The sequence below is a fragment of the Mastigoproctus giganteus genome, chromosome 10, assembly GCF_048544385.1.
Source record: "Mastigoproctus giganteus isolate SK-2022 chromosome 10, ASM4854438v1, whole genome shotgun sequence".
Taxonomy (NCBI): domain Eukaryota; kingdom Metazoa; phylum Arthropoda; class Arachnida; order Uropygi; family Thelyphonidae; genus Mastigoproctus; species Mastigoproctus giganteus.
This window is the reverse complement of record NC_143584.1, coordinates 68547308-68568918: the sequence shown is the minus strand read 5'-3', so window position 1 is coordinate 68568918 and position 21611 is coordinate 68547308. Positions and strand designations below refer to the sequence as shown.

General features: G+C 37.0%; 1 protein-coding gene across 3 annotated transcripts in view; it reads left to right on the top strand.

Moving 5' to 3' along the window:
• Nucleotides 1-21611, top strand: part of LOC150079071 (putative ATP-dependent RNA helicase DHX35) — a 427459-nt gene that overhangs the window by 148325 nt on the left and 257523 nt on the right. For all 3 annotated transcript variants that reach the window (XM_090383587.1, XM_090383586.1, XM_090383585.1), the window contains exons 6-7: nucleotides 4848-5077; nucleotides 15684-15884. In XM_090383587.1, coding sequence (XP_090239713.1) covers nucleotides 4848-5077; nucleotides 15684-15884 — 431 coding nt within the window. The remainder of the gene's footprint in view (nucleotides 1-4847; nucleotides 5078-15683; nucleotides 15885-21611) is intronic.

Sequence of the window (21611 nt, the reverse complement as noted above, 5' to 3'; positions counted from 1 at the left end):
ACTGATTTCGAAGGAACTTTGCATGCATCTTACCTGGTGTACAAACGGGGGAGAAAAAAAAAAAAAATATATATATATATATATATATATTTTTTTTTAGCATATATATATATATATGCTACGAGCAACGGATTGTTTTATATGCATTTGATACCATCAAAAAATTTGAGGAAAAAATTGAATTTTCATTATCACACACACACACACACACACACACACACACACACACACACACACACACACACACACACACACACACACACACACACGCACCAGAAAAATTCACCATAAAGTGTCATATGTTTGCTTGCTTGAATTCCATTCTGAGCTGCAAATGTAATTTAACTTCTCTTGTGCTGACAGAGCTGCTGTTTGCCGAATGAAGGAAAATGGGGTTCATTTTCCTGAAATTTCCACTTCCTTTCATTCACTTGGGGGGAAAAAACTCCTTAGGGGAGGGAGTTCACCTTTTCTAGTCCGACCCTAAGGGAAAGAGACAGAGAGAAAGAAATAAAAATACTCTTTTGGTGGGAGGAAGGCCAGGAGATTGTCAAAGGTCCACAACTGTAACTTTCATCACAGATGCTGAAGTTCTAGTAAGTCAATTTCATCGCGGATTCGAAAGTATTTCTTTATTGCATTCAGTTTCACAACAGATACTAAAGTTCTAATAAGTCAGCTTCATCGTAGGATGCCTAAGTTCAGATTAGTCCAATTTTTGTCCGGTGTGCATTCGATAAAAAACCCTCTTTGCTTTATTGTAATTGTTTTTCGGAACAATATTTTGCAATAATCCCCCTGGAAATATTAGCCAGTGAACTGCATTATACATTTCAAACATCGCTGTATAGCTTGTCCTTGAATACAAATGACTACAGTTACTCTCCTTTGAGTGACCACCTTGTACAGTTGTGGACACTTCCTTCCAGTCAGTAAAATCATCAGTAGTCGTCCTTTAACAAATTTTCTGTTTATACTCCAGGATGACCACACGGTCAGAGATCCCGAAATTGAGAGAGTGAATACAAGAAACTGCATCGCATTTAGCAGTCACTGACTTGATTGTGTGAAATTGCTCGCAAAAAACCACAGCAAAGCAAGAGAAGTGATGGGGAGAAAATCTATTTTTTAGCGGGGTTTATCTGATTATTGCAGTTCAGAACAGCATTATGACCGTGGATAGTGAATTTATTTGGCTTCTGTAATAAAACAGAATTTCTCCCTTTGCAATGACATCAAAGCGTAACAAGCAAATATCTTTTAAGAATACCTTTTCAGCAGCCATTAGTCGCAATCTGTTAGCTTTGTACTGTTAGAAAATATTGCAGTTTTGTGAAGAATACACATTTCAAGAAACAATTCGTTATTCATAGCAGATGATTTTTTTTTCTTCTTTTGCACACCAGTTTTCGAAGGTTATAACGCAGCTACAAATAGAAATATTTTCTCGAAATTTCGTTAGAAGATCAAACCCAAGAAACTGCTGTTCCAATATTGTTTACTAAAAACAATTACAATAAAGCAAACTTTTTTTTTATCAAATGCCATTGCAGTGTTATCAGTTTTATACCAGTTTTTCTTGTTTCTAAAAGATGAATTTCCCTGATTTTCTGTTCGTAGGAGCAATACATGTTGAAGAAAGGAAATACGATCTGTTCGCCTTTCAAAAACAATTGTTGCTACTGTTTCGCTTTATTGCTTCTTATGTCAACTCACAGTAGCTCGCGTTGTTGCATTTCAAAGGCTCTAGGCTAATTAGGGTGGGTTTAGAAAAATAACAGAAAAAGGCCTAAAAAAATACACACTTGATGTCACATTTTTCTCATTTGCGTGAAATTCAATAGATTTTGAAAATTGAAGTGGGAAAATCGAAGAAAACAGTTCTGGCTTCATCTATAGCGAATTTCAGCTGTATCCATAGAATAAAAATTATAGAATTTATTAGTTGGCCTTTGAACTGGGTCCACTGGACCCAGTCGAGGAGATAAAAATACGGTTATCCGTATTTTTATCTCCTCGACCCCTAGACTGCCTGAACGCCCCCCAATTGCTTCTGAACCCACTATCGCCCCCCCTAGAAGGCTTCAGCACCCAATGGGGGGGCGGTACCACCCAGTTTGGGAACCTATGGTCTATACCCATTTATTTTGAGGGAGGTGGCAAGAGAGTGCATTGAACCATTAAGGTTAACTGTGTGAGGGCATCTCTGGATTTGGGGGAAATTAGCAAAATGATCTAAGAAAGCAAGCTTATATAGCATCAGTCAAAAAAACCACTTCCCATTTCACTCATCCATTTGCTCCAGAAGTTTGTCCACTTCTTCCTTGAATTTATTTAAGCTAACAACTTCCACGACAGATGGAAGTTTGTTCCAGCACTCAACTACCCGCTAAAAGCAAATTTCTGCATATCTATTCTACAACTGCCTTTCGTCAGTTTGAGTTTATGCTCCCTCAGGTTTTGTCATTTGAGCAAGAGGAAGAATCCCATCAGCATCGAGTCTGCTCAAACCATTCAAGGCCTTATACACTTCAGTCAGATCACCTTGCAGGTACCTAATCTCCAGATGCTGCAATTTGTAGAACTTAAGCCTTTCTTAGTAAGAGCACCCCATTGTCCCCCTCACCAATCTAGTCCTTCTCTGTACTTGTTCTAGCAACTCTACATCCTTCCTAAAATGAGGCCTCCAGGCCTGTACGCAGTATTCAAGGCATGGCATAAGCATTGCCTTATACAAGGGGCATAATCACCTCCTTATCCATGCTTGCAAGATTCCTGCATATCATTAACAAGACCCCATGACCTGCTCTGGCAGCTTGTCTACACTGCTCAGAAAACTTCATATCTGACTGCACAATTAACCCGAGGTCTTTTTCATTCTCCACTAACCTGAGTGTAGTCTCACACAGTTGGTACATTTCTCTGGGTTTACTGCTACCCATATGCAGCACTTTGCATTTGTCAATGTTAAACTTCAGTTGCCACTCCTCAGCCCATCTGCCCAACTCTTCTAGATCCTGTTGCAGTAGCATACTACCCTTACTGTCATTAACAACCCAGCCAACCTTTGTATCATCTGCAAATTTTGACATTAAGCCTGATATACTTTCATTAGTATCAGGTATCATTGATAAACTATACATAACAACAATGGGCCCAATACCAAATCCTGGGGGGTAGTCCACTAATAGCATTAGTCCCCAAAGAGCAGCGTCCAATTATTACCACTTTGTTTTCTCCCATACAACCATTCTTTTATCTATTGTAGCAACTTGCCCTTAATGCCAAGCTGCTCTAATCTGTACAGTAATCATCCATGTGCAACAGTATCAAAAGCTTTCCTGAAATCGAAGTATAAGATATCAGAATTATTTTTTGCATCCAGTTCTTTTGTGATCACATCATGGTATCCAATCAGATTGGTCAGACAAAACTCTCCCTTAGCAAACCCATGCTGTGTCTGAATTATTACCACAGTCTTGTCTAGATAAACCTGCAATGCTTCTTTAACTAGTGACTCCATTAATTTCCCCGGAACAGAAGTTAAACTAATAGGTCTGTAATTACTCATGTCACCCTTTGATCCCCCTTTGTGAATTGGAGATACATTTGCATGTCTCTTGTCCGTGTGGAACTCCCCTGAGTCCAATGTTGCTGTCTGTCATAATTATGGCTAAGGATTTGCTTATTTCCTTTGCTGCCTCCAAAAAACTGGATAGATCCCATCCACCCCAGGTGCCTTTCTTATGTTTAATTTCATTTTGCTCTCAGTTATTACATAATCATTTAGCTCCATTTTAGAGTTTAATAAGCTTCTGTTCTTCACTTCCCTACAGAATTCCTCATGTGTGAATGTAGATTCAAAATACTCATTCAGTTTGTCAGCTATCTGAGCAGGATCATCAACAGTCAAACCATTGATATCAAGTGGACCACCCTATCCTTAATGGATTATGCCACATAGTTTGCAGTATAAAAAACCAAACAGCTTTGTAGATGCAAATTATCACTGCTAGAGTAGTTATAACTTGCATCTGGTTGTGAAAGTGATAAAGTAGCAGTTATGGGTCATAGTATAGATATCAGAGTTTGAAAAGAGCAAGATTGTGGGATTTGCTGGGTCTGGTGTTTCCATTTCAAAAACGGCATGTCTTGTCAGTTGCTCACTTGCCCATATTGGGTTTACAAGGTTCCGAGGGGAATCTCGTCAAATTGCCTTCTGCGTACAGAATTGTAAACGATTACGCAATATGCATGGTCATAGAGCAAAGGGTGTAGTGCATTGTATGGATTCATTGGCAGGTCACTGATCAACAGTTGTCATTGCAACACAATATGGGAATTGCGAGAACCATATCCCACATGATGATGTGCTGCACACTAAGACGTATGGCGTTCCACATCAGACGACACATTAATTAATATCAACATTAATTGTTCATCAGTTATCACAATATTATGATCAGAATATATGTCTGATTCTGGGTATGCACGACAGTTGTTCTTACTGTTTCTGTATCTGTTCTGAACCAAGATATAGTTCAGTTGAAATTTCTGTTCTCAGCCATTTTCCGTGCATATCTCCGCCTTTATAGTTTAAATTATTTACAAAGGTATCCCAGTAACTCAAACTTGTGTAGTCTAAAAGTATTACAACTCTATGAACATTTAAGTTAATCTTCATCTATGCATTCACTCAACACATTATTGAAATGTTTGATTTAAAAGTTATAGTATTTTATAAAGTGAACTTAAAATATTTAGTTTGTTTATTTTTCATGGATCTGTATGGAATTTTCTTTTTATGTAGCTTCAGTTGCTGATTATAGTAAATTGTTCAATTTTAGTATATGACCGAAGGTATATTGATTAGAGAAACGATGGCTGATCCTCTTCTAAGATCCTATTCTGTAATTATGATAGATGAAGCACATGAACGCACTCTGTACACAGATATATTATTAGGGCTTTTAAAGAAAATTGTGAACAAAAGAAAAGATCTGAGGCTTATCATATCATCAGCAACGATAGAAGCAGAGAGCATGCAGGAGTTCTATAATAACAGCACTTATTATAAGTAAGTCTTACCTTTTAAAATTTTTGAATAGTGAATCATCACTGCACGTTAATATCTTCACATAAATCACCATTACATATAAATCATCACTACTTGTAAATAAATAAATATAGTTTTTTTTTTTTTTTTTTTTAGGAGCATTAGCAACTAAGGCCATATTGCTCCGGGATATGCGGTGGTCATTCCTTGACCTTTCCGCATCCTCCGTACTTTGGTGGTGACGGGCTCGAACCCCGGTCTAATCAAGAAGCGTGTGCTATGCACTGCTGCTCCTTCCCACCTGGCTACGGAGGCGCCAATATAAATATAGTGAAATGAAAACAACATTCTTATTAACACTGACCTGATAGGAAATCTGACCAGTGAAATGGTTTGTCTCTTTGCAGGTTTAGGGTTTCAAAAAATGAAAAACTAGAATGAATGAAAGAAAATTTTTAAAAGTGAAAACTATGAAATGTCAGTGAGATGATATGTCTCCTTGATTGACTAAAGCCTTCACATACTGAAATGAATATTTAGAGAGAATAAAATGAATAAAAAGAAGTTTTCCTAATGTAGAATAAATGGAAATTCTTACCTTAGAAACCTTAAAAAAAAGAAGGAATTTGGCTGCTGATGCCTTTATCTTTTTTAAGGGGAGGTTGCAAGCGGAAATACAGGGTGGATGTTACAAGGGGAAAGGCTATCCCCATAACTACAAAGTATGAACAGATAAATATTTATCTATTCATACTTTATAGTTATGGGGTAGCCTTTTATTATTTCAAGTTTGAAATTTAAAATATTTTACCCTGATGTCTTTGGATATTTAGGAATTTTGGATATAGAGGAAGAATCCCATCAGCATTCAGCTTGCTCAACCCTTGAATGGGTTGAGCAAGCTGAATGCTGATGGGATTCTTCCTCTTGCTCAGATTAAGAACCTGAGGGGCCACAGATTCAAATTGAGGAAAGACAGTTGTACAATAGACGTGTGGAAATTTGCCTTTAGCCAATGGGTAGTTGATTGATGGAACACACTTCCATCTTTTGTTGTGGAAGTTGATAGCCTAAATAAATCTAAGTCTGAGCTGGACAGGCATTTGGAATGAATGGAGGGGTGAAATGGGACTTTTTTTTTTTTTTTTGCTGATGCTGCATAAGCTTGCTTTCTTGCATTATATGTAAGCTATTGCTTCCATTTATTAAGTCAATTAAATTGGTACCTTAAGGAATCCTACAATTCATCTAATTATATGTAAGCTTAATGCTAATTTATATTCTCTTTGTGCATTTTCTGCAGCTTTGGGTGCTTTGCTGGTCTGTATTGTGTTTGCTTACTAGTTAATGCAGTGGTTTTGAACTTTTTTTTTAATAATGGCACCCACCGAGTAATTTATTTTATTTTGTGGCACCCCTACTCAACTACTCAATTTTCTGCCTGTTAGATCCGATTCTCTCTCTGTATAAAATACACACAGATATAAGATATAAAATATTAAAAAATATATATGTTATATTATAGTTATTACAATAATATAATTATAAAAATTACATTTATAAGTACAAATTATATATATATATACAATATATAATAATTTTATTCTTTATATAGAGATACTAGTAAACATTAATTATAGATCACAAAGAAATCAAAAGAAAATTAAAAAGTTACTATACACCATTTTATAATGAAATAAACATATCAATTAAAAAAATAATAAGTTTAAGTAACTTAAACCCAAATTATGTGCACCCCTGGAATGTTGTTGTGGCACCCCGGTTGAAAACCACTGGGTTAATGTAATGTCGGGGCTACAGCCTCGACAAAGATGGGTCGAGGCTGTAGCCGAATTCCTTTGCCTTTCAAAAGTATTTCCATTTATTCTTCCTTAGGCAGCCTTCATTTTATTAATTTTACTCTGTCTAAAATTTCATTTCAGTATGTTACAGCTTTGGCCAGTCAAGGATACATACTACTTTAAAGATTTTTAAGTCACGTTTCCTATCTAGTCAGTGTCAACAAGAATATTGTTTGTAATATAAATAAAAATATATATTTCTCATCACTGTGTGATGAGGAAAAACAAAGCATGGTTATTTTGTGACAGAAAGTTGTTAAAAAAGGCATTCATTTGCCTTTGTTGTGTAAATTTTTTCATTAAAAATAATATTAGTATTACCATTGACAACTTGATTAAGGAAGCAAAGCTTCTACACCACCAGCCAAAAATAAAAAAAAAATCACTTCTCTTCCCCATCCCTGCCAATAATTTATTCAAACTATCTGCTTCCACACCACTGTGTGTTGGAATAAACATATGAATGCAAAATTTGTACCTATATTTTGAAACTGACCTTTTTCAATTTAAATTTATTTCTCCTTGTATGCATTATATAAGAAAAAGTAATGCTATCAGAATTTAGTTTAATTAACCCTTTCAAAGCTTTATAAACACTTAATTTAAGTCACCATGCAGATGCTTAGTTCCTCTTGTATGTTAAATAAGAAAAAGTAAAGATGCCATCAGAATTTAGTTTGCTTAATATGAGGTGCTACCCAAAAGTTCCCAAAATGTATTTATAAAATAAATTAGACACCCTGGGTCTTATTTGCCACTGTCACCTCCAAAGTAGTCCCCTTAAGAGCGTAAACACTGATCCCATTGCTCCTACCATGATTTGAATGCATCCTGAAAGTCCTTCTTCTTCGTAGTGTTCAGCACTTCCTGCGATTCGGTTTGGATATCCTTTACCCTGCCAAATCTTCGACCCTTCAGCTTGATTTTCATTCTTGGGAAGAGGAAGAAGTCACGGGAGGCTAAGTCTGGGAATAAGGGGCGTGGGGACAATTGTCATTGTTGGATGCCAAAAACTGCGCCACAGCAAGAGTTGTGTGGGCCTGCACATTGTCATGAGAAAGGTCCCAGTTCTTTGTGCAGCACATGCTCTGGCTGTTTCTTCCTGACGGCTTCCCTTAACTGCCTCAAGACATTGCAGTAGTCAGCTTTGCTTTGCATTGACAGTCTGGCCAGGAGGGATGAATTCCTTATGGATAATCCCTTCAATGTCCAAAAAACAGATCAGCATGGACTTCACGTCTCACTCACTCACTTTTTGGGCTTTCTTCGGTTGGGGCGATGATTGTTGCTTAGTTTCTGGGTCATACCCATATACCCAACTCTCGTCACCAGTGACAACTGTAGAAAGGAAGTTTTGATCACTCCTGGCCCATTCTTGAAGATCTCTGCTAACTTCCTTGCAATGCTGCTTTTGGTCTTCACTCAGTAACCGTGGCACAAACTTGGCCTCAATCCTTCTCATGTTCAACTCGTCTGACAAAATCTGCTGACACATGCCATACGATAGTCCTACAATGCCACAAATGTTGTGGATAGCCCGCCTGCAGTCTTCACAGATTGCCGTCTGAACTTTTGCAACATTTTCTGGGGTGGTGCTCGATGTCGGACGCCCAGAGCGATCGTCATCATCAGCCGACATGCGACCATTTTTAAAATGGTTAAACCAGTAGAAGTTTCAACTTCTTATGGGTTTCTATTGCTGTTAAGAAGGAAGCAAAACTTGATGCAAGCACGTTGCTCTCTCACATCAGCCATCGCAACAATTGCAAACTACGTGAAACACACCACCAAAGAACTGTGCATAAATATTCAATGACTTCAACTCTATCCAGCCTGATGCCACGTGGCACACTAATTCACAGAGGATGCATGCAGTGTTACCTAGCATCACAAGTCCATGCTAGATGTAGTTCCTGCGCAAATTCAAATTTCGGAAACTGCAGAATTTAGCTCACTTAACCCGTTCAAAGCTTTATATACACTTCATTTAAGTCACCACACAGATCAGATGCCTAGTTTCCCGAGATGGCAGTTTACAGAACCCCAATCTTTCTTGGTAAGAATATCCTTTTATGCCACCAACTAGTTCTTGTTGCTCATCTCTTCCCCCCCCCCTTCTCACATATACAGCAGGTGAGGTTTCTTTTCAAATGTGCATGTAATGTTTCAGTTGTAACTTAACCTAACTATTGCTTTATACAATGGGATATCATTTATTTGGTCATGCTACCAAAGTTCCTGTATTTCATTAACAGATCTGCATGAGCTGTTCTAACAGCTTATTTGCACTGCTCAGAAAATTAAATGTCAGACCCTATAGTTACTCCTAGATATTTTCCTTATCAACTACCTTGAGTTTGGTGCTACCTAATGGATCTGTGTTATTATGAGATTAGCATTACACAAATACAGTGCTTGCATTTGGGTAACAGAAATGGCACAATAGTAGATGGGCTGAAAAAGTGGCAACTAAGGTTGCCACTTTTTAGCCCATCTAGATCTTGAAGTTGCATACCCTGATTACTGTCAATAACTACTGTGCCCATCTTTGTTAATATCTTCAGACTTGGACATAAAAAAAATATCTACATTGGTATCATTGATAAATATTAAAAATAGTAAGGGACCTAACACTGACCCCTCTTGTACCTGACTCATTGTTTCTTGCTAATTAAACATTCCATTATCCATAATAGTAACTTGTCCCTAGCACCACATTGCCTCAATTTATACAACAATTGCACATGTAGTACAGTATCAAAGTTTGTGGCTTTACTGAAATTTCAGTATATGATGTCAATTATCCTTTACATCCAATTGCTTTGCGATAACCTCATAGTAACTGATCAGATTGGTCAGGCATGTTCTATCTTAACGAATCCATGCTGTGATTGCCTTATGGCTCCATGCCTATCGAGCTGACCTTGCATTAATTCTTTAATCATTGACCCATTGTTTTCTCTTGCACTAAGATCAAACTTCAACAGGTTTGTGGTTACCCACTTCTCCCTTTGAACTACCCTTGTGAATATCGGATACATTTTCACAGCTCCAATTTGTAAGGACATCTGAATTTAAGGATGCTCTCATTATAATGGTCAAAAGTTTAATTATATCTTTTGCCTGATGTTATTTAAGGATGTGCCATGACAGTCAAGTTTTACTGTTGATAAAAGAGGCGGTCGCTTTTGAAAACTCCGGTTGTTTTATTGCTTTTAATTTGTAATATTTTATATCTTTTAATTTTATCTATCATTTTACCACTTTTAACTCTATAGATACTGTCGATTATCTATTAAGATTCTTAGGAAAGCTTATCTTAGTACTCACCTCTAGATTCATATTGGTTAGGGTTAAATTTACATAAAGGAAAGTAAAGAGAGTAAAAGTTTCCAATTATATTAATAGATTAATTAATTTAAAAACATGTCTCTACGTTATAGTCAGCACTTACAACTCATGTCATTCACCAACTGATGACGACAACGTCAAAAGCTTCTCGTCCAGCTCTTGATTTTTCAAACATGCGAATCTCTTCATAATTTTATAAATGACAACCAGGAAAAAGTGGTGCACTTCTTCTTCCTCTTCCTAGAGACATGTTTTTAAATTAATTAATCTATTAATATAATTGGAAACTTTTACTTCTACTCTCTTTACTTTCCTTTATGTAAATTTAACCCTAACCAATACTGATCTAGATGTGAGTACTAAGATAATAAACTTTGCTAAGAATCTTAAAACAATTAAACAGATTATTGACCACTTCCAATTCTAGTGTTTTGTGATCATCATGAATTCTGCAAATCAGATTGTTGCACAAACTACTACTTATATCATGCTGTATTTTTTATAAAATGTCTGATGCAAATGTAAGGCATGTAACAAACAGATAGTTGCTGTGGTAACAGTAAGTTTGTTATGCATATGGCGAATAAAAGATCATTAATGTTAGCAGTATGTGAAGGAAATGCTAGAGCTGTAGCCGCCAAATACCAGCGTCGTTTTCCAGCAAGGTGACACTCTAAAATGTAATTTGAGGGAATGGGATACAGTGAAAGGATATCACAACTGAGGTCAGCCCTGATCATATTCTACCCAAGCAGAGGACAAGGTGCTGGATATCATGACATTAGATCTCTCTCTTCATCAGTACATGAAAAGTTGCTGTAAGAACAGGTCATCCCAAAACCTTTGTCTGGTGTACACTGTGTGAACATAGGCTGTATGCATACTATATGCAGAGAGTTCAGGCACTGTTAGCAGGAGATTCACTTGTATGTGGGTAATGTTCATTGTGGATACTTAATTGTATCAGCAGCCCTGACTTTCCTGTTAACATCCTTGCTAACCGGCAAGGCAACATGTACACAAGACAGAATATTCAAATCTCCATATGTGGTCAGTGGAAAATCCTCACACCATTTGGCAATCCCATTTCCAAGTGGGGTTTAGCATCATTATGTGGGCTGGCATTGTCGGAGATAACTTTATTCATTACGAGTTCCCTGCCAACCTAATCGCTAATCATTACTTACATTTTTTCAGAGGTGTTGCCAGCACTTCTGGAAGATGTTCCTTTAAGCATGACAGAATGTCTCCACATTTTGGGCAACAGGTAAGAACATTGTTAAATGATTATTACTGGAATCACTGGGCTGATTCCATTTCTTGGCTGCCACACTCTACTGACCTTAACCCATTGGATTTTTATGTGTGGGGGTCACAGGAAACAAATTCTTTATGCCACAGAGGTTAACAGCCGAGATGACTCGTTGAATCTCATCCATGAAGTTACTGCTGCTATTAAAAACAATGCAGTGCTACTCAAACATGTACATCATTTCTTCTCACACCTTGTTGAAGCCTGTGTCCTGTCACATAGAAGCCATTTTGAACATTTTTTGTGATATTTCTTTTGATCATGTTCCAGTTTGGTTGCGGTACTAATAAAATTTAATTACTCCTGTTGTACAATGTTATCGAGTTTTTGAGTGCTCTACAATTCATAGCTAAATTTTAATCAATGAACATTTATTGTTTTGGAATTATTGATAATCATTTACAGTACAAGTAACATTCAGATGCTTAGTAATAATTAAAATAAAAACATTTGTACATAAATAAAATTTTTAATTAAAGTAAGTGTTTTCATAATGATTACTTTTCATAAATTTGCTAGAAGCGGAAATGACATCGCTAATCTGTGGAAGTGGATGGGTTGAATAAATTCAAGGGAGAACTAGACAAATTCTTGGAGGGTATGGTTGGGTGAACTGGTTTGTTTTCTCTCTCTCTTTCTTTCTTTGTGGCTGATGCTATGTAAGCCTATCTTTCTTGCATCATTTGCCATTCCTACCACTATAATAGATAAAATAAAAGCAAAAAAAAGTGTAGGAATAATGAAGTCCAAAACAGTAGTTGGGGGGCAGGTGCAATCATGTGCTAACATAAACTTTTTCAACCATAATAGGCTGAAAAAGGACAGTTATTTAACAGTGAAAAGTTCAAAGAGAATGTGCAGGAAACAAAGCTGTAGAGCATGAAATGTACTAAATCAAATAGGACAATAAGTAAAAAAGAATATAAACTACACAAGCATACACACAATACAGGAAAGAAGAGTGGGTGAAAGGGTTTTTACTTCTGAAAGTTTTATTCCATTTTTTTCATTGTGAAAACCCTAAACCTGCAAAGAGAGACACTGCATCACTTGGTTTTTGAGTTTCCTTCTTTCCAATCATTATCTCTATATTCTGCACTGAATTTTACTGTTCTAAATTTTTTTTTTTAAGATACATTTCTGCTTAGTTTGTGTCAATAAGTCAATAATTATATTATGCTTATGTACTATGCCCACTATATTGATGGTTTTATAGCTAAGTCTCATAATTCGTAGGTGGTTTCACTGATTTCTGCTAAATGAGTGTAAGTAATTTCAAAATTATTTAATAAGTTAAGGCAAACATTCTTAATAAACAAACAAACAATTTTTTTGATAAACAAACATAATTTGTAATAAATTGACTGAAGTAAATTTCTTTTCTTGCTATTAATATATAACTTAAATGTCTTAAATCATTTAGCGATTACTACTTTAGTGAAGTAGAAAATAAAAATGCACACTTTTATTTGCAAATAAAATAAGCTGTTGTAGTTACAACCCACCAAAACTTAATCCAATTTTGTGTACTCTCATTTCATTATAATTTATTTTTTTTAATACTGGAATTCCAAAGATTTAAGATATTTGGAATTCTTAAATATCTGGAATATTTAAGAATATTTTCATTTACCCATATGCAGACCATTTAATGACATATTTTGTTTACTAATGAAATTCCAAAACTGTGATATTGTGTTACACTGGTGTGCAAAATTTAAGGACCAGTCAGGTTCTCACCTGTAGCTTCTCATAGGAGTGGCCTGGATATGGGAAAAACATATCAAAGGAACCTCGTGAGGTACAGAAATGATGAAGGAAACAACACCGACACAGTAACGGAAACAAAACAGTACAGAGGGACTTTATTCAAAAATGGCAGCATAGCACTGGCTGCCATGATGCAGATGCATCACTGCCAAAGTTGGAACAAAGGGAAGAGGTAGTCCTCAGAAGGAGATATGGCTACCCCTAATGTCGTTGCAGACTTTGCACCACCTGTCCATACTTAGAACAATGTTGTTGATAGGTTCTTGCGGTAACATCGTCCATTCCTCTGTCAGCGCCATCTTCAGCTGGTGAACATTTTCTGGTGGGTGTGGACGTGTCGCTAGGCATCTCTCCAGAGCGTTCCATATGTGTTCGATGGGATTTAGATCAGTGGAACAGGCAAGCCAATCCATACGAACAATGTCCTCACTTTCCAAAAGCATATCAACAGCTGCAGTGCGATGGAGTGTGGCGTTATCATCCATAAACACGAACTCGTGGCCAATGGCACCTCAGAACAGACACACATGGGGAAGGATTACCTCAGTACAGTAATGTGCACCGCTTACAGTACTGCCTTCCAGTATCTAGAGTTGTGTACATCCATCCAAGATAATGCCTCCCCAGAAGAAGAAGAACACCTCGACCGCCATATCGATCCTTTTCAGTGATGTTTGCGGGGTGATACTGTGTGCCAACCTCCTGATTTGGATCGGTGGAATGGGCAGGCCAATCCATATGAACAATGTCCTCACTTTCCAAAAGCATATGAACAGCTGCAGTGCGATGGTGTGTGGCATTATCATCCATAAACATGAACTCGGGGCCAATGGCACCTCAGAGACAGACAGACGCACGCGCACACACACGCACACACACGCGCACACACACACACACACGGGAAAGGATTACCTCAATACAGTAGCGTGCCCTGGTTAGAGTACCGCCTTCCAGTATCTAGAGTTGTGTACGTCCATCCAAGAGAACACCTTGACTGCCATATCAACCCCTTTCAGTGATGCTTGCAGGGTGATACCATGTGCCAACTGCTTGCCAGATTAGTTGACATCCAGAATTGCTGCTGAGACTGAATCTACTCTCATTAGCAAAGAATACCTTAAGTAAAGATTTTGTGGTTGTAACCTTTAGAAATAGTGTTGGTCCTTAAGTTCTGCACACCAGTGTACTAGGAGTAGAGTATCATACATTAATAAATTAATAACAACTTAGAATATATTTTTCAGCTTTTTAAATTGAAAATAAATTTTCAAGCTTATTACTAAATAAGCTTAGCATGGTGTTTTTTTTTTTTTTTTTCCATATCATTTTTGCATCTGATTTGGTCTAATTGATTATTTCTGTTTTGAAACTGAAAACTGAAATTTTAGCAGGAGGGATGCTAGCAGACTTGCTTTGATAGGGTTACTGTAACTAGTAACTTTATTCATTGATAAGACTTTTGATAATTGAGAGCTATTAAATGCTCAATAATTCCTATATTCTATTATATTATAAATCAACAGGGATTACTTTTATTTTAGATATAGGAAGCTTCTTTTCCAACTCTCCTAGTCCAACTCGCTAATAATTCTTGAGGATGGCGATATCTATTTTGTAAAGCAGGTGGGACATCTTCCCCACTGTCAGAACCGTAGTGTTCAGACCGTGCGGTCTCAACAATGAGCGCTCATGACTGCTGTTTACAAATAACATACTTCTGGCAGCATGCAAGCCATTACTTGGATTGGCATAAAATTAGATTTTTGAGGTCTAAACTGTTTAATAAATATGGACCGATTATTTCTTTTGGTACTATAGCTGGACTTTAGAGTTTAATTTAGGGATCTAATAGGAATGTAGAGAATAATCCCCCCCCCCATATCCAATTTTATTAGACCCCTAAATTAAACTCTAAAGTCCAGCTATAGGACCGAAAGAAATAATCGGTCCATATTTATTAAACAGTTTAGACCTCAAAAATCTAATTTTATGCCAATCCAAGTAATGGTTTCTATGCTGCCAGAAGTATGGTGTTTGTAGACAGCAGTCATGAGCGCTCATTGTTGATACCGCATGGTCTGAACACTATGGTTCTGACAGTGGGGAAGATGTCCCACCTGCTTTACAAAATAGATATCGCCATCCTCAAGAATTATTAGCGAGTTGGACTAGGAGAGTTGGAAAAGAAGCTTCCTATATCTAAAAGAATTGATAAGACTATAAATATTTGCTATAAATATCAATTTTCAGAAATGCTAAAATGTGATTGATATATAATTTAATGGATTCATAGGAAGTAATTCCATAAAACATTTCTTTCTATCTTTTCAAGTGTCAAAGATATTTCAACAATAATGACTGTGGAAGGTAGGAATAATCATGTGGATATATACTACATTCAGGAACCTGTCCCACACTATGTAAATGCATGTGTTGATACAGTAATAAAAATTCACCAAAGTGAGCCACCCGGTGATATATTAGTCTTTCTTACTGGACAAGAAGAAGTAGAATTTGCTGTATCACTATTGATGTATGTAATTTTTATTTATTTATTTTTTTTTTTTATTTACATGCCTTATGTTTAGTTAGTCAAGTTGATGAGCTATATTACATCACTCCTTCAACTGAAAGTAATCCTTTCCTTGAAAAGCTTACTAGATTTACTCTAGTTTAAATTTTTTTTTTTTTTTTTTTTTTTTAAATAAGCACAATGCTTTTCTTAAATGTTGAGGTTGTGCATCTTGAAAATATACATTGTTATCATAGAAAATGACTTAGAATTAGCTTGGATTGGATATAGTTTAAGAAACATGTGGAATTACAAATTCAAGTTTAAATAAAAAGATCTGCAGTGTGTAAAATGCTTAACTAAATGATGTAGACCTTAGATTCAGCAATGCTACCTGTAAAGCCTACACACGTTAAAGCTATTGTTAGCTATTAACTCTTGTGTATCAATAACTCATTTATTTTGGTCTGCTAAACAATTCTTTGATTATAGCAGGACATTGTATACTCTAATCAAAGAATTTAGATAACATTACTCTGCATGATTTTCAATGTTTGGGAATTAATAGCTGTTTTTAACTCAGTTTTTTACACTGATTTCAGAAATGTTATTTCTTTTTTTCTATCATGTACCATTTTTTTCACAAATCACATAAGTTGATGTCATGAGTTGTGTTATTGAATATTAAGTTAGGAGTAAATCCTGGTAATCTGTAAACTAAATCTTCATATTGGCAACACTGCCTTCAGTCATTTGTTTCTTGACCTTGAGAGCTCAATGCAGCAGTGTTTATCAATGTGAGCTCAGTTTATTTTTGGGATTATTGTGTGAAACTTGTGCTGAAAAGTGAATAAAGTGTCTTCACACAAGTGTTTGAATAATCCAAACTTATTTTGTTATATTTGTGGAAGTTATGTGGGCCCAAGCAAAGACAAGATATTAGAGAATTTATAAAAAATGTGTATTGTGATTATTTTGGAGTGAAACTCAGCAAACAAAATAAACAATGGGCTCCACATGAAATTTGCCAAACCCATGTTAAAGCATTGAGATTTTGGAAAAATGATAAAAAGAAGACAATGAAATGCAATTGACATGATTTGGTGGTAGCCTACAAACCACTGTGATGACTGTTACTTTTGCTTAGTTAATGTAATAACACCACTCTGCATGGTTTTCGATCTTTGTGAGGCTGTTTTTCACTCAGTTTTTTATACCGATTTCAGAAATGTTAACTAAACAGCTAATTATAAACATCCAGCTGAGTTATATACAATACAAAGAGTAAGAAGGGCATTGTGTATCCTGATATTTCAACTGCCATTAGACTAATTCCACATGGATATAACCTGCCAATTCCATGCCCTCCATTTATATTGGAGAATGTAGCAGCACAGAGTGCTGAGAGTGAAGCTTCTGAAGATGAAACTGAAGTTTACATGCTTGGAGACATAGAGTCCAGCCCTCAACTGTTTTCATAGCACAAACTCAATGATTTGCTAAGAAATTTAACTTTACCAAAGGAATCTGCAGAACTCCTTGGTTCTAGACTTAAGTCAAATCTTTTAGCACGTGGGATATTGTTCTCTTGGTACAGACACAGAGAACGAGAACTAGTCCCCTACTTTTATGAGGAGGATTCTATGGTTTTTTTGCAGTTATATAAATTACTTAATGAACTATTTAGTAATCATTTACAATCCTACACAGTGGAGACTTTTTATTCACTCATCAAATGTATATTGCTCCATGATGGAAATAAATGTGTCAATTCCATTAGCTCATTTTGTGCATTTGAAAGAAATATATGAGAACTTAAAGAAGTTGTTGACAAATATTAAGTATGAAGAACATGGTTGGTTGGTTTGTGCTGACCTGTGATTGACATGTTACTCAGACAGCAATCTGGCTACACAAAAATGTCTTGCTTTTTGTGTGACTAGGACAGTCTGGCAAGGAGTAATCACTGGGATGTCAAAGTCTAGCCAAAGAGGGATAGTTTGTTGCCTGGGTCAAAGAACATGGTTCATAAACCACTGGTAGACCCAAAACTGTCCTCCTTCTAACCTTGCACATCAGACTGAGTTTGATGAAACAGTTCGTGAAAAGTTTACCTCAGAAAGGTTCCTACTTCAACTACCCTTGTGCTGAATTTCCATTGGTAACCCAAGAGAAGCTAAAATAAGCTATTTTTTTTGTAGGTCCTCAAATTTGCAAACTGATGAGAGACTGAGATTTTGAGTGAATTATGAATACAAGAGTTGAAAATATATTGGCAAACTACAAGATGTGCTGCAACATGAGTGTCAAGTTACATGTTTTGCACTCCAACATCAACTACTTCTTAGAAAATCTAGGAGGTATTAGTGAGGAACAATCCCGACATGTAATGTGTTATCGCATTACATGTTCGGATTGTGGGGAATGTTATATAGTGAGACTGCCAGAAGTTTGAAAGATTGTGTTTCAGAACATGAGTGGGGGGTGGGGAAGCTCTCTGAACCTCTAACTTTGAGCACTCTGCTGTTGCTGAACATTATTGGGTTTTTTTTTTTTTTTTTTTACGTAAACCCCAAATACGAGAGGTATTAGAATCTATAGTACTTAGTACTGTGCTTGGGTTGGAGGTTGAGAAGACGAAAGAAGATATTTGTTGACATTGGACTTGAACTTCTGTAGACTGTAATTTTCAGGAAATACTTATGAGGCAAGGTTGTTCCAGAAAACAGCAGTTGAATGAATAAACGAGGAAGATGAAAAGTTGATTCTGTGAGTTTGAAGTTGGACAGTAAATGGATGTTGGCTGGTGGCGGCACATGTTCCGACTGTTTTGAAAGATAGAGTGGGAATTATAGAAGCCAATTCAGAAGAACAGTGCCCGTGGAAGTATCTGTAGAAGAGGCATGCAGCAGAAACAGTATGTCTATGAGTCAGCGAGTGGAGAGACTCTGTTAGAGATGAATCATTAATTAACCTAACTGCTCTCTTCTGAATGGAATCAAGAAGCCTGAGAGAGGTTTTGGGGGGCACCATCCCAGATGTGGGAACAATATTCCATGGCAGGGTGGATTTGCGATTTATACAGAGTGAGCAGCTGTTTGGAAGAAAAGTAACGCTGAGAGCGAAAGAGAAAACCAAGTTTTTTAGATGCAAAGGAAGCAATATTTGTAATGTGCTTGTACCAAGAGAGATTAGAAGTCAGGGTAATCCCCAAAAGAGATATCATTTTGCCTAGAAATCAGAGTGCCACTAAAGATAAGCATAGGAGCAGAAGAATCCTTTTTGCGAGATATAGACAAGACTGAGTTTTAGAAGGGTTGAAATCAACTAAGTTATCTTTGCCGCACTGGAGAATTACCTGAAGATCGGCATTTAAGGAATTGATAGCAGATTTTCAAGAAGTTGAAGCTGATTGAACAGGGCAAGGTTTCTCAAAATGGAAAGTGGAATGCAATGTGCTATCATCGGCAAAACTACGGATAGGATTTCCAGTCAATGGAAGAAGGTCATTAATATACAAGAGGAATAGAGTGGGGGAAAGAACTGAACCTTTGAGGACACCGGTATTAGTGGAGAAGTTAGAAGACAGAGAGCCATCTACCATCACCCTCAGTGAGTGATCAGAGAGAAAACTGGATAACCAATTACTAAAAACAGTTGGCAAACCATAAGATGGAAGCTTGTTTAGAAGACCTTTATGCCAAACATGATCAAAGGCCTTTGAGATGTCAAGAGCAACTACTTGTGTTTCACTGAACCTTTCCATTGAATTAGTCCATAAATGGGTAACATAAGCCAGAGTATCACCAGTGAATCGACACTGACGGAATCCATACTGGCGATCGTTGATCAGAAGGAAGGTCTCCAGGTAGTTCAAAGGTTGGCGATTAATTGATATCTCCATTACTTCAGAAAGAGTAGTAGTAGTAGTAATTGTATGTGATGCAAGAAAGCAAGTGTATGAGCTTATGCAGCATCAGCCAAAAAAAAAAAAAATCACACCTTTCCCTCCAAATTCCTGTCCAGTTCCTCCTTAAATTTATTCAACCTATCAACTTCCACAACAACAGATGGAAGTTTGTTCCAGCAATTAACCACCCGCTGGCTAAAGGCAAATTTCCGCACATCTATTCTACCTCTGTCCTTTCTTAATTTGAATTTATGCCCCCTTAGGTTCGTAATCTGAACAAGTGGAAGGATCCCATCAGAATTCAGCGTGCTGAACCCATTCAAGGCCTTATACACCTCAATCAGATCACCGCGCAGGTGCCTAGTCTCCAGCCACTGCAATTTGCAGAACTTAAGCCTCTCTTGATAAGAGGATCCCTTCATTCCCCTCACCAATCTTGTTGCCTTCTCTGTACATGCTCAAGTAAATCTACATCCTTCCTAAAATGAGGCCTCCAGACCTGTACGCAGTACTCAAGGCGTGGCCTGACCATTGCCTTATACAGAGGGATAATCACCTCCTTTTCCCTGCTAGCAAAATTCCTATATATCATTGACAAAACTCCATGACCTGCCCTGACAGCCTGTCTGCATTGCTCAGAAAACTTCATATCTGCCTGCACAATTACTCCCAGGTCTTTTTCATTTTCTACCACTATAAGTGTAGTACCACACAGTTGGTACATTTCTCTGGGGTTACTTCTACCCATATGCAGTACTTTGCATTTGTCAAGGTTAAACTTCAGTTGCCACTTCTTAGCCCATTTGCCCAAATTATCCAGATCCTGTTGCAGTAGCACACTGCCATTACTGTCATTAATAACCATGCCAACCTTTGTATCATCTGCAAACTTCGACATTAAGCCTGATATACCTTCATCAATATCATTGATAAATATACAAAACAACAGTGGACCTAACACCGAACCCTGTGGGACCCCACTAATAACATTAGTCCAAGAAGAGCAGCACCCATTGATTACCACCCTCTGTCTTCTCCCACTTAACCATCCTTTTATCCATTGTAGCAACTTACCCTTAATACCATTCAGCTCCAATTTGTACAATAGTCTTCCATGCGCAAGTGTCAAGTTTCCTGAAATCCAAATATATGATATTAAAATTATTTTTTGCATCCAGTTCCTTTGTAACCACATTATAATATCCTATCAAATTTGACAGACAAGACTTTCCCTTAACAAACCCATGCTGTGTCTGAATTATTGCTGCAGTCTTGTCTAGGTGATCCTGCAATGCATCTTTAACCAGTGACTCCATTATTTTACCAGGAACAGAAGTTAAACTAACTGGTCTGTAATTACTCGTGTCACCCTTCGATCCCCCTTTGTGAATTGGGGATACATTTGCACATCTCCAGTCCGTGGGAACCTCCCCTGAGTCCAAGGACACTCTCATAATTATGGCTAAGGGTTTGCTTAGTTGCTTTGCCGCCTCCTTTAATATAACTGGATAGATCCCATCCACCCCAGGTGCTTTTCTTACGTTTAACTTCAACAATTTCTCTTCCACTTTGCTCTCAGTTATTACAAAATCATTAAGTATCCTGCTACAATTTGATAACCTTCTGTCATTTTCAAATCTTTATAATAATTAATAATTCCTTATTTAATTATTATAAAGTTTGTAATAATTCACACATGAGGAATTATTACAAACCTTAATAATTCCTCACGTGTGAATGTAGATGCAAAATACTCATACAGTTTGTTTGCTATCTGAGCAGGATCATCAACAGTCGAACCATCGATGTCAAGTGGACCAATCTGATTCATCCCCTTC